Raw genomic sequence first — 13,812 nt, forward strand, 5'->3', positions numbered from 1 at the left:
CTCATTGGACCTGTTCTCAAATAGTAGGTTGGGCAACTAGTGGTTCAACCATCACAAAAATACTATTTTATCAATTTTACAAGATCAATTTGAGTCTCAGTCCATCTTCGAATATTCGACTGAGGCCTCAAACTGAATTTTAACAAGACTTGAAATACAAAACTTTTTTTCTCTAGTGGTTCTTTATTTATAACGTAGGCTGAAGCAATTGTTACAATGTAGAAGGGAGACACATTACACAACCGTTATCTATACAAGTTTAGAACAAAAAACTGCACAGGGAGAGGTCAACTCTCAGTACAAACTAGCAACTAAACCACAATAATTTACCTTTAGAAAGGATTTCTTTATTTTTTAGCTGTGACACTGCTTTTACAATATGCAAAAACACAAACAGGAACTACCCAAGGTGTCTTGTCACATTCTTTCTACATTGAATTTGGCAACAGTTGATATTTATTCCCATTATACTAACGTTTAAAAACTAAACAAGTGAAAAGCTGTACCCAGGTACAGTTACATCCATTTATTTCAAAGGTTTAAAATACCACTTTTTTCTATTGTGATTACCTTGCAGTGATTTCTGCTTTTGCAAAAACCATCTCAAGCGTCATATGCACAATGCATCAGCTACTTTTAGTCATCAAGATTGGTGGGCTAAACCACAGGCACTACTGTTGCTTATACTTTGTAAAAGGAGCTTGTTTTTCAAAGAAAAATAGTTTCTAATAATCATGCCTTTGCTTTAAAGCCATAACATAAAATGTCCTTGAGCAATCAGCAGTGTTAAATGTTAATATATAGAACAGTGACTATACAGGTACATACATCCAAGGCGGTTACGTGTTAAAGCAAAGAGTATGTCATTGAGGATCAGAGCCAACAGAAACCTGCAGGGGGCGTGGAACCCACCAAACTCCACCGCCTTGAGAAGTGTGGTCACAAATGGGCCCTGTCAGCAGACCCAACTGCCAAGGGGCTGGCTTTCTTCTCGTGCTCCCTTTAAATCTACAAATCTGTTGGCGTTAAGGGATGGGAATTATAACAAATTTTAACTTCTACTTAGAAAAGACAAATCCATTCCAAAAAAACATTACCTAAATACAGAAAAGGACAGTATAGTGGTCAGAATCCCAGTGACAATAAACAAATCCCCCTCTCTTCAATGTGAAGTGTGAAGCCAATTAACTGCTATTGATTTAAAAGAAGAAAAACAAGCCCCCAGATTGGTAAACACATTGGCAAGTTGCTAGACTCCAAGCTGGTTACCCTTGTTAAATCCGCTCGAGTATTTTCAAAATATTTGGGCTTTTCAGTGCACCCAGCCTGCTGGGCACAGTTAAGTAAAAGGCATTTGCTATATATCTAAGAATTCCCTGCTGTCATTTTAAAATGTTTTCACATTTTTTTTTAAACTGCCTTATCCTTTTGGATGTATTTGGATTCAATGAAAGTGAGTACAATGGACGGGAAAGTAAAGTGGGGCATTCTACGTCTACCCAGTGGCAGCAGCATGCACGGATTTGAGGTGGGTGCCGTGTGCAGTCAAGAGGAATTGTGGGAGAAAGGAAGTCCTTAAACACCCTACAGAAACAAACACTGCAATCCAGTATGGCTTATTCGGATGCATTTACCATGAAGCTACTAGAAATTCAACCTACAAGGCTACTCTTAAATGTGACAGGATCGGCTATGTTGACAGTGTGCCCCTCCCATGGCCCTCCCCCCAATCCCAACACAGTCTACCGTTTCCAGATTTACTTCACTCTGAATATTGCTCATCAATTGTTACTCCTGCTTTTCCCCTCCAGAACATAGTACATTTAATTGAGGATTTTACCTCTTATCCATTTTGTTTGTACATTAAAATAACTTGAATTTGCTTCTAAGCTAGACTACTACAATGCATCTACAAAAGCTTGTGGAAAAAAAGAAGAGTGAAGTATAGTAAATTCTTTTCTCAAATTAACTATCTTGTGGTTCCCCTCCCCCACCCCCGCCCCCTTATGCATTTAAAATTTTACAAAGACTTGTAAAAAAGTTAAATGGAATTTGGCACCTTCAGAAAAATCAAAAGGGAAACTGAGATTAAAATGTGCGGAAAGAAAACTGTCAGTATTTACAAATTAAAAGATCAAGATTAAGTCAGTTACTTATGTTGCTTTTAATTCTTATCTAAAGGTGTTGAGCACTTTCAAAAGAGCTGTATTCTGAGTTGCCTACAAAATCTTTTGTTTGATTATAGATTGGAATGGATCAAGACTAATTAGGTTTTATTAATTAAACAGTTCATTCCCCACTGGCGGCATTTCCTGTGAGACTAAGAGAGCCTAAGAGAAGCGAGGGGCTGAGCGGTCATTTGTAGTGGTCTTCTTCAGCTTCACGCCCCTTCGGATGGCGTTCAGCATGTCTTCTCCTTGTGGACTATCTCTCGGGCTCAGGTCTGCAGGGTCACCCTCTGGAATCTGACCTGGGGAGACAGTGGCACTTGGGGGATCCCTTTCCTGGTCTTCAGCCTCACTTTCTGGAATCGCCTGTCTGTGCTCCTCAGGGATGCTGGGCTTCGGGCCTGGGAGAGGAGGGTTGACAGAAGCTTGGCCGCTCCACATCGAGGAGGGCATGCTGGTGACACCTTGGGGGCCCTCACCCACAGATGGCGACTCAGAGCTGTGCTCAGCCCGCTCCTCTGGCCCATCTGGAGGGGCTGGCAACACCCCAGGGAGGTCTGGGACGGTTGGGGTCTTGACAGGGATCACGGGTGTCTTGATGGGAATGGGACCAGCTCCAATGGTCCCCCGGCGGACAGAAGGCTTGGTGGAAGGGGTCCGGCGGATGGTTGCAACCCCTGGGGTGACCATAGCAGGTCCGAGGGTGGTGGGGAGGCCAGCAGTAGAGGCTGGGCGCTTGGCTTGGAACATTCGCCGGTAGGACTGGCTGATGTCACTGTTCCTTGGGATGGTGGATGATTTGTCGAACTCCTGCTGATCTGCCTCCTGGTCACCGCTCACGGAGAAATAATCGTAATCTGAAACTGGTGATAGGGTTTGATTAGGCACATCCGACACAGCAGCTTTGCTTTTTGATTTTTCTGTGGTGAGAGGACAAAAGCACACGGAGAAGGATATAGACACAGTCTCATCCGAAACTGCCCCCGGGTCTCTGGCCTGTCCTCAGAAAGCCTTGCCAACTAAAAACTCCCTAGCAGGGATCATGGCTTGTTCCCTGAGGTGCCCTGAACACGGCTGGACGTGGAAGGCACTTGAATACCACGAAGTGGGGAAGAACAGAAAGCTGCCAGGCTGCGGCAAAGCTACCCCCAAGCACCTCTGGGAGGAAGAAGGGGATAAAGGAGATTATCGTCCTGTCTGGAATTCAGCATGAAAAACAAACCTCGCACAGACCAGCACAGGCCTTTCTGTCTCCCCCAAAATTAACTGACTCAGTGAGGGCTAGTAAAAGAACGGAGCTCCCAGCAATGAGGCCGTGAAAACCAGGTACAATGACAGGCTCCATCGGTGCCACATGCTTGAAGTGGTCCAAAGCCAGTCTCAGGGTGACGGGGAGGGGACACCTCGTAGTTCTGAACAGCAATACCATTAATGATTTGGGCCAGATAATGCTCTTTTCTGGAGGAGAGAGGGGTGTGATTGTGTATTACAGGATGTCTAGTAATGTCCCTGGCCTCTGCCCACTACACACCAGAAATGTCTCCACACATTACTAAATGCTCCCTATGGAACAGAGAGGCTGTGACTGACAGATTATAAATGGCTTTGGTCAACTGGATAGATATCCCAGATATAGGTATTTCCATCCTGTCTGGATTGTGTGTGTCATGGGGATGGGGGAGAGGCATGGCCCACTGGGGGAACGGCCAGGCAGGCAGGTTTGAGAGAGGGTGTGGGTGGACCGGGGTAAGAGCTTGGGTGTTAGATTCTAACACACCTGAGGTTCAAACTCCAGCTCTGCTACTTACTAGTTGTGTGACTATGAGCAAGTTCCTGAGCCTCAGTTTCCATATCTGTAAAATGGAGATAAAGATACTTATCCCAAAGAGACTGTAGAGATTAAAACGGGAAAATAAATATAAAGTACTTAGTGCAAAGTGCTAAAACAAAAATGAAGCTATTATTAACCGTATGTGTCTCAATTCAAATCTACCCTGATGGTGAAAAATTAAAGCCATCAGAGCCAGATCAACTTTCTTAACACGGCAGCTATCTGACAACCACACATAACCTCTCCACGGCACACCAGATGAACAAAGCAATTGTGACCCTGCCTGTGAGCCAGGCAGTACACTGTGGTTAAAATGGACTATCAGTTTTCTGTCTCCTCCCCTGGTGCTGCTCAGAAAGTTGTACTGCAATGCCAGGGTCCCCCATACCTTGGGAGGGGATGGTGTCCTCGGAGCAGCACGGTGTGGTCGTCTGGGTGCTGTAGCCGCTGGAGCACTGAAGCGAGTCCCGGCTGCTCCTCTGGGTGTCAAGTTGGAGGCCCCGGGACAGGGCCAGGGCCAGCTCCTCACAGGCCTCCATCTCCTCCCCAGACTGCAGGGTGGACAAGAGAGTGACAATGTCTCTACAGACAAGCCACTAGGTCTGCAAACCCCCGTCTACTGTCCCCAGAGCCTGTCCACACATCCCTTTGGTGGGACTCCATACTATTCCTATACTGTTCCTGTGAGCACCAGAACAGAAGACTGTGGGTACAGGGGGCTACTGCCTTGCTTGGGTCCTACCCTGGCTCTAGAAATTTCTACCAATCTGGTTCCCACACAAGGCTTTTTCCTAGTGCACTTCTATATGCTACAGAGCAGTAAGTGAGGAAATGGAGCCCAGGTCCTCCAGCTGCAAGGCTGCCTCGCCCCCAGTTAAGCCTAAGAGGACCCACCCAACTATAGAGAACAAGAGTGTCACCCTGCTGGCAGCAGACACGGTCATGCTGCGCGGCCTCTGGGCCTCGTCGGCAGTGGCAGGCGGGCCGCCCGTGGCAGTGGGGCCTCCCCCGCTGGGGTCTGGTTCTCGCTTCTCTTTGCGGCGCTGCAGAGTATTCGCCAGGGGCTGGTCGTAGGGTCCTGGCTTAGCCCAGTCCTAAGCAGAACAAGCGTGGTCAGGGGCCGCGAAATCTGCCTCCATTTGGAGGGCTGCAGTGACCCTGTGAACAGCTGCCTACAGGAAGCAGCTGGTCCCCTCAGGTTGGGACGAGCCAGCAGGCCCTTTGCATGGCCAAGCTCTAGAAGGCAGGGAGTACCTTTAGGGCCCCTGGGTGCTTCCCTTTTCCTTATTTCCGCCCAAAGTTTAAAACCCTCACTCCCCAGGCAGGCAGCAGGAGACTCTTAGCTAAGAGCCACCAACTGTCAGGGGCACTAAGGTAAGCCCCTCTTCCTACGGGGAACCTCTGCTCCCAGGAAGCTGGCCTCACAGGGCACGCTGGGATGCCTCTCCCCTCAAGTCCTCAGCTAGGAAGGGAAGGCTCCCAGGGGCAGTAGAAAGATTTTGAGGAGTCTTGTGAAGTCCATGCAACCTGTGAGAGCTGAAATCAAAATCTGTCCAACATGTCGGCAGCCAAGGGGCCTGCTTTTCAAATTAGAGTCCTCCTGTCAAAATATAGTATCTCCCTATAATTTTAAAACTTCGTTTTTATATTACAGTAAATATGTCTTCATAAAAAACAATTAAGACTAGGAATAAAGTCTGTCTACACTTTTTAAAGCTAAACACAAAAGTAAACACACTTTGGGTTATGGCTGTGTTACCACAACCCAGCAGAGGACTCACTAGGGGAAATGTTTGGGGAATGTGGCTGAGGAGGACAGCCCCGCCCTGTCACCTAGAGGTGCCTCTGAGGATGCTGCCACCCTCTGGTGGGCCCCAGAAGGGGGATAAACCCAGCAGATTTCAACTTGAGGCAGAACTGGGCCTTTCAACTTGGAACTGATGCTCCCTGCAATGTGCACTGGGCTTCCCCAAAGGAAGACTCTTCAGCCTCAGCTCCATACGGAAATCACTGCCATGGAGCTGCCAGCTGCTCTTTGGTTCTCCCCCAGTGGGAATTTACTGAGGGAGAGGCAGTTATGGGGAAGAAGGCAGAGTGTGAAAGGAAGGGGTGAGGGGTGTGGATGGCAGAACAGAGGGGTGAGCACAGAGGCGATGATAGGAGGAGAGGACAGGAGTGGGGAGGAGAGACACAAACCTTCCAGCTAGGGATCTGAGATGACGGGAACATGCCAGGCCCAATGGTGTAATAATGAGCGTAGTCTGGAAGGTGGACAGAGGTGACCCGAGGGAGCAGGCGGGAGGCAGGCAGGCAGTGGGGGGAAAGGCCTGCACCCATGGGCCCCACGTGGGAATCACTTGATAAACTACAGTGAGAAAACCCGTTAGACAACTGGAAACAAAACAAACAAGGAGGGGGGAAAAAAGGAAAAAAAAATTAATATAACAGGATGAGTGTGGAGGTACAGATGGCATTGACATTCAAGGGAGGGGGAAACCTGAGTATTTATAAATAAAACAAACATCAGGGCTCTGCTGATCTTGGGTGATCCATGATGCAAGAGAAAAGAGCCAGGGTGCAAAGAATGCACGTTTATTCGACACTGAAGAAGTACTGAGTCAAAAAGTATTTGACCTACATTTAGAATAGTCTGGAAACTGGGCTGTGTCCTTAATTGGTGGTGGTCTCAATGTTTTTTTGATTACGTAATTAACGAAGCCTAATCTCATGGTGGTATTGATTTGCTCATCTCATTACGCAAATTAAAAGGTTCTAAAGTGGCTTCAAATGAATGAGTTCATGCTAGGTTTCCAAAATCATTACATTTGATCAGGAGCAGATTCCGAATCAAGGGTAGAGGGCGGGGGGGTTTGCAAACCAAAAGGCAGAAAAGCACACAGCCTCTGACACAGTGACATGTCCTATCCAGCGGGCCTGTGGGGGGCCAGGGGAGGGAGGGGAAATGGATGTGCACATAACACCTGGTCTGGGAAGCAGCCTTCACACCTCCAAATTCCCCAAACCCCTTCCTCTCCCTCTGATGACCACATGGTCATTGTTTAGCAGCCAGGCACGCATTTCAGCAAAAGCCCTTATCCTTGTCCCACCCTCTGTCCCCCAGAGGGGCCCACGCTTGATGTCAGTTCTGAGTTTCCAGGTTCCTGTGGCTGTGATGGCTGTGAAAGCAGCAGGCAGGGGAAGGGTGAGAGGACCAGGGAGATCGGGGCCGCCATGGCTGCCACCCGGGCGGTCACCTTCTCTGTGGACACCCAGGCGCCCATGGTAGAGCCCGAGCTGACTGAGGTGGGAGAGCTGCACTCGCTCACTGACTGGCAGGTTTCAGAGGCTTCGGAGGAGGCCGAGCTGGACGAGTTCTGCAGCAGGGGAGGGGCCACACGAGGGGACCGACAGGAACGGAACCACACACCGCCAAATTATAATAATAAATAAAAATTAGAAAATGGGGGTGGGAGTGGGGAGGGCACGCACAGAGAGAGAGAGACGTACACAGAAGAGGGGAGAGTGAGAGAAGCAAAGGGTTAGGGTTATTTTCTCCCCAAAGTTGCATCCGCACAGAAGTTTTCAAGCCCTTCAAAAGCAGCATGAGACCCGGCCAGCCCTAGAGCCACTAGACGGTAGGCTCGCTGAGGACAGGAATGTGTGTCTTTTGCTGCCACCTGGAAGTGTGCCTGGCCCTGGAGCATCCAAGCATAACACCGGAAGTCTGAGAAATGCTGTATTCTCCTGGGCTTCTCTTCCCATGCCACTAGCCCAGGTCCCCACGGAGGTCCTGCCTGGCCTGTCCCTCATGGGACGGGAATTACTTATGGCAAAAGGGCTGACCCCTTGGCTTGAGCTTTTGCTACATGTCTGCCTACAATGGCTCTACTTCCTGGACTCTCCCTTCATCAAATGCAGTCTCTGGGGTCCACAAGCAGTAGTTTCCAGCAAGACGCACTTTTAGGTTTCTCTGTCCGGAGACTAATTTGGGGGTTGGAGGCAGTGGACCCAGGGGTCAGCGTCATGTTTCTGGTGGCCATTATGGGGAGGGATGAAGCATCTGGAGACGTCTAATTTGGGAAACCACCCCTTCCATGCTGACCTATGTTAAACCTGGGTCCCTGCCAGACTCCCGAGATTGGCCAGGGCACATGCTCCCAGCTCGGCTTCGTGACACTCAGCTGAGGCAGAGGGACTGTTACTCTTCGTTCACCATAACACTCTGAGTTTTTAGTCCTGGACTTGGCATGTGGCACATGCTTAAAAAATACTGAATGGATGAGTGAGAAGGGCCACCTCTCTCATGTAAACTGGTCCCCCAAGTACTGCCTTGTGTTCACCCTGATACTTGCTTTAAGTTTTTTCACTGTAACTTTGATCTCTGGCTTGACTGAAGTGTGTTTAAATAAGCTCAACTCTTCCCTCCCGTGATTTCCCTTAAAAGTATTCTGTAGTCATTATCAAGGAGGCCAGATTCATAGTTCTGTCCCTTTTACCCACAGAAGAAAGAAAGGGACAGAGGTTTAGCCTTCCTGTCCTGAAAGGGCAAGGAATCAAGGGGACACTCCATAGCACATGGGGCTCCAGGGTGGACAGATGTCTTCGCTGCACCCTGAGCTCAGGGGCTGGTTGCAGCTCAGGACCTGAAGTTTGAATTGAAGTCACATTTCTGCCACTTCTCAGCTGAGTGATGATGGACTTAAAACTTTCTAAACCTCAATTTTTTTTTCATCTTTAGATATCAGAGTCATTTATTATAATTTGTCAGGACCATTTATCTTGGTTCCTCTAATTTAAGATGGTAACATGAAAAAAGACAAAAAACCCACCCCAGAGCTGCTGGGGTCCAGATTTCTTTTGACTTCTGCTCATTTTTTCTAAAGAATCTTTGCCCCAGATGGAGTGAACGGCTCTAGGGTGAGACCCTCGCTGAAGACACAGTCCCACTCCTGGATATAAGTGGGTTAAGGTACAATTTGGAAAAAGTGGAAGGCAGGGAAAGAGGAGTATTCTGAACAAATGCCGTCACCTAGGCATCTATGAGGCCTTTTTTAAAGACAGATTCTATTATATTTTGCAGCATCCCTGAGCTCATTAGAACTACCTTGGAGTTACCAGCCAAGCATACTCTGGGCATGGGCTTTCAGATTTACGTCAACCCAAGATACCCTTGTGCTTCCCTCCCCATCATCAGAGGCAGAAACACTCCGCTTCGGCCTAGACACATGCATGGTTTTGGAATACGTTAAGCCCAAAGCATGGGCCTCTCTGTTCTAGAAAGGGATGTCAGGTTTTGGAATACGTTAAGCCCAAAGCATGGGCCTCTCTGTTCTAGAAAGGGGTGTCAGCACAGTGCTGAGTTAATTTTCAATCAGTTAAAAACAAGCGCACAATTACGCAGCACGTGAAAACAGCCTCAGAGGACTGCAGACTCCTGCCGCCCTCCTGACTGCTCACGCTCTGCTTGCAAGCCACACAGGTATGGTTTAGTAAGCATAAGGCGGGCTCAGGGGACACCTGCAGACTAAGCCAAAGCATCCCAGCTGGGACAAGCACTTTAAAACTAGAGCCATGGCTCTTAGCTCTTAGTGTATCCATTTGAAATCGAGTGTCCATCAAAGGAGACGGAGGACCTCAGTCCCCCAGGTGGGGTGAAAAAGGGGAGCGCTGAGCTGAGGGGAGAAACGCAGCACTCTGGCACAGGTTTCCCAGCAGGTGGCGCTGCAGGGCCAACCCAGTGGCACTAAGGGAGAGAGGACACAGAGGGGTCACACACACTGACAATGCACAGGAAGGGTGTTCCGGTGCCCTCCCCAGTTCCCGCCTTCTACTGCAGCTGGAATCGGGCTGGTCTGGGCCTCCCACCGTGGAACCCACACCCTGCCTTATCCCTGATCACAGTGCTCACAGAATTACCTGCAGGGGCACTGACAATTCATTTTCCTTTTCAACACAAATGGCTAAAAGGAACTAAACAGGGCCAAGGAAGGGTGTCCAAAGTGCTGCTATTCAATGGTAGTCTCAGCCATTTAGAGAGAACGTGAGAAGGAACACAGAGTGTATCCCTATTGTCCAAGTGCCTGGTAACTGCAGCATCACACCAGGATGGGCACTTACAATGTCACCAGACAGTGGCCAACTTCTTTCAATCTGTCCACTTACGTGTAAGAGCTGCCCAAATCAATGTGGTGGCTCAACCATTACCACCATGGAGACAGGCTTCAAACCCAACCTACAGTCTCTCTCCCTTTGGGGAACAACACATTTAAGAAGAGAAATTAAACCACAGTTTTCCCAAGACAGCAGAAAGCAGTCTGCAAAAGCTGTTGCCCTTCTTTGGTTCTGGCCATTCACAGTGGTCAGGGCAGCAGGTGTGACGGCTGCTCCTAAAGCCCAGGGCACCCTTACCTGGTTGGGAGCCTCTGGCGGCATGGGGGAAGGTGACTTGGACTGGAAGGCGTCCTGGGATATGAATCCTGAGTCGTGGGAGGACACGCTGGACAGCCTCACGGGTGCCTGCTGGGCCAGGTTGGAGCTGCGGTAGCGGTAATGCGAGCTGGGGGAGTGCGAGTGGGAGCCGCTGGACCGGGAGTCACTGCTGTTGACGCTGTTCAGGCTGCTGTGGGGACAGGCAGAGGGTGGTGGGCGAGGAAGGAAAAGGGGAAGTGAGAGGAAGGGAAGCAGACAAAAGAGGCAGGGGAAGGAAGAGCACAGAATAATGCGGTCAGCTCTCTGCTCCTAGAAGCAGCGCAAACCGTGAGACATGTTTCAGAACACACCAGATCACTAGGCTGAAAAACAAAAGGCTTTTTTTAGGTGAGCAAAGGAGTAAAGACAGCCACCAGGACTTAGGTCTCAGTGCAGGTTGGCACTCTTAGGATGAGGGTCTGGGATGCTAATAAATCAGCTCTGCAATGTCACTGACCACTAAAGGCACGGCAGCTGATGCCAGCGGCTGGATGAGGGTCAGGCTCATGTATCTGCTCATCTGCTTGCTGGAACCATGACCCTGCAGCAAAACCCATTAAGGCTGCAGCATGACTCGGTCAGAAGGTCCTTAGATGGACCATCTGGGTCCAGGTGACCAAGGTCAACACAGACAATCACTGTCAATGGATTCCCGGAAGTGATTTCACACTGGGGGTGGGGCCTGGCCAGGACCCCCAGCAAGCACATCAGCAAATCATCTCAGTATGTTGGTGTGTGCCTGTGTTTTACCCTTCATTGACAAAGTGATGTTTTAATTAACGGTTTTCCCCTGACCCCTGGTGTTTGTTACACTGTCTGTGGGTCTGGTATAACAGTACACCTGGCAAGAGGCAGCTTTCAGAAACTAAAGGCAATCAATGCTGAGCTGTTTGCTTCTGAGATGGAACAGTAAACAGTATGCCAAATAATGACACCACCCCCCCCCCGCTGGGTGTTCTGTCTGCGTTCCATCTCCACTCACAAGAAACATGCTCAGCTCGCTTCAGAAAACTCAGATCATGAAAATGAGAAAACTGAGGAGAGTCCCACGGTGCAAACGAGCAGAGTTGAAATATATAAAGGGCAGCTGTAGACGCATCTGAAGAGAAGAAATAAACAACTCAGCCTGGGAGTAGAAAGTTTGTGGCTTCTGCTCCCAAGGCTGCAAGAGATTGTGTTTTGAAAACTCTGGTAGCTAATAGGGATTGCAGAGGTGTCTTCTACCAAGATTTCATAATACGAATGTTCAGACAGATATAGGGGAATATGCTGGAAGAAATTGAGCTTTGGGGATGAATACCATGGTTTTTGTCTTTCTCTCCAATCAGCCAGAAGAGGGCATCTGGGGAGTGACAGTAAAGCTCACGGCAGCTCTACCCCCGCAGCCTCGTAGCTGCAGACGTCACTGCAACATGCTTTTCTACTTAAACTAAAATTATAAGGAAGAAAAGATACCCATGCAACTCTGTCTTACACTAATGAAAGTAATTATTCTTGGCTACGAAAAAGCAAATAGGCTTGTTTCTCCCTCTCTCTCTCTGTCACACACAGACACACACTGAAAGATGACAAACTAATCAACATCTTCAGGGGCAGAATGTCAGGGATTCTTAAGTCTCAATTTCCTGCTGAATGTATACTGTACAAGCTCAAGTGTGAAAGGAAACACACTGGGGTACACACAGACATTCGCCATACACAGATTTAGCAGATCTATCCTGCTCTTTGCTCTCAATGATAATACACAGCAAGAAGAAACTCAATTGGCTTTGTAAAGTTAAATAAAAAGATTAGTGAGACGAGTATACCAAGAAAGATAAATGATAACTTCATGTTTTCATCATTCAAGAAGAGGAGAATAAACGTTCCTAGGATGGTCTTCTAATAGAAGACTGCTAGGCCACAGTTTTGCAGAAGGCAGAATTATTCCAAATGATTCTGAGCATGTTTCGGTAGTAATGGAGTTAACAGAGCAGTGGTGGTGCTGATGATAACAGTTCACAGTTTCGGTTGACAGAGTAAGAACTCTATTTACCTTATGAAACCTCAAGACAAAAATCTGGGGAAAATGAAGGTATACGCCATTGTTACCTCTTTCATTTGTTCTGGCAACAGAGAGCTCAGCCTGTACAAGAATCAAACTAGATTCACCCTTTTTTAGTCCTTGTGGTTTTCACTGTTAAATAGGAGAATCAAATGCAATCTCATTAAATGGGAAAATCCCTATAAAACGCAAGTAAGAGAGAGCAAGATAATTTGCTAGTCTAGGGATAATGGGGTTTCTTTCTGATTCAAAATTAATCCACAGACCAAAATCATTAGCTTTCTCTCAGCTGATCATCTCCCCATTTCCTGTGCAAAACGAGCCCTTCTAAGAGATAGAGACTGGCTCTACTGCTCATGTTGACATGAAGAAAAATGACACGTCCTGAAAGCAAGCACGGCCCCCAGCTTCACTTACCTGCAGACACTTGACTTTCTGGACATGGTGGTGCTGGGGGACGAGGGTGGTGTCTGATAGGACCAGCTGTAATCAGAACCTTTCAAGTCCAAAATCACCTAGGGGACAGAGCCAATTGGGTGATTGAGGTGCTAGAAGGAAAACATTAGCCATCAAACCTCAGTACCCACCGTGACATCGAATTGCTGCCATCACAGGGGGTAGGAATTGAAGGAAAAACTGTTAAGTTACAAATTTCTTTAATTGCAGAAATATACCATCAACCCACCAATGTCATAATCCTTTTTCTGAAAAAAGCACAACTATAATTAATGGGGGCAAGGAGGGAAAAGGAAAGCCAGGAAATATCAGACAGAGGAAAAAAAAATAATTATGGCAACCTGTTAACAATGTACAAGGGTTGGAATTCACAGGATTTACACCTTACAGCACCATAAAGGCAGTAATGGCTTCTCGGCTATTGATCAGGCATTTTAACCACTTGTATTCAATCGTCACTGGTGCCTTATTTGGCCAGGACTAGAAATGTTCAAGCCTGACAGGAATCAAAAGCAGGCCAAATCTTTCACAGTTATTTCTAAATCCATCTCCCCAACTTGACAAAGACCCACTTGAACATAAGGTCCACCTTTAATTCACCTAAGAGGTGCTCAAAAAATTCCTATTTATTGAGTGAACGCATGCAAGTTTTGGTCTAATACAAGTAAAACAGCTTCATAGGATAGAAAATACAAGCTCCCCAATTTCTCTTCTGAGTGCTTCTCCAAAGAATCAATAAGAATTGTATGTAAAAGGCCAATGCCAGCACATGATTCTTCAGCTGTGCTTCCAAATGTGTCTCTTCCCACTTAGTATAGTGTTATGTGATATAAACCGAACAAATA

General features: G+C 47.6%; 1 protein-coding gene across 15 annotated transcripts in view; it reads right to left on the reverse strand.

Annotated features, from left to right (window-relative positions):
- Positions 1 to 171: 171 nt before the first annotated feature.
- The window catches only part of MTSS1 (MTSS I-BAR domain containing 1), a 160,123-nt gene continuing 146,482 nt past the window's right edge, over positions 172 to 13,812 (reverse strand). For 3 of the 15 annotated variants that reach the window (XM_053558864.1, XM_053558861.1, XM_053558875.1), the window contains 6 exons: positions 12,929 to 13,026; positions 10,408 to 10,618; positions 6,196 to 6,390; positions 4,920 to 5,093; positions 4,388 to 4,550; positions 172 to 3,088 (listed from right to left, as the gene is read on the reverse strand). In XM_053558864.1, the coding sequence (XP_053414839.1) occupies positions 2,331 to 3,088; positions 4,388 to 4,550; positions 4,920 to 5,093; positions 6,196 to 6,390; positions 10,408 to 10,618; positions 12,929 to 13,026 (1,599 nt within the window). In that variant the 3' untranslated portion in view covers positions 172 to 2,330. Of the gene's footprint in view, positions 3,089 to 3,976; positions 4,022 to 4,387; positions 4,551 to 4,919; positions 5,094 to 6,195; positions 6,391 to 7,253; positions 7,374 to 10,407; positions 10,619 to 12,928; positions 13,027 to 13,812 lie in introns of all 15 variants that reach the window. The other 12 variants (XM_053558866.1, XM_053558863.1, XM_053558874.1 and 9 more) reach the window with 8 other exon arrangements.

Source organism: Nycticebus coucang, chromosome 13 (assembly GCF_027406575.1).
Source record: "Nycticebus coucang isolate mNycCou1 chromosome 13, mNycCou1.pri, whole genome shotgun sequence".
NCBI classification, from domain to species: Eukaryota; Metazoa; Chordata; class Mammalia; order Primates; family Lorisidae; genus Nycticebus; species Nycticebus coucang.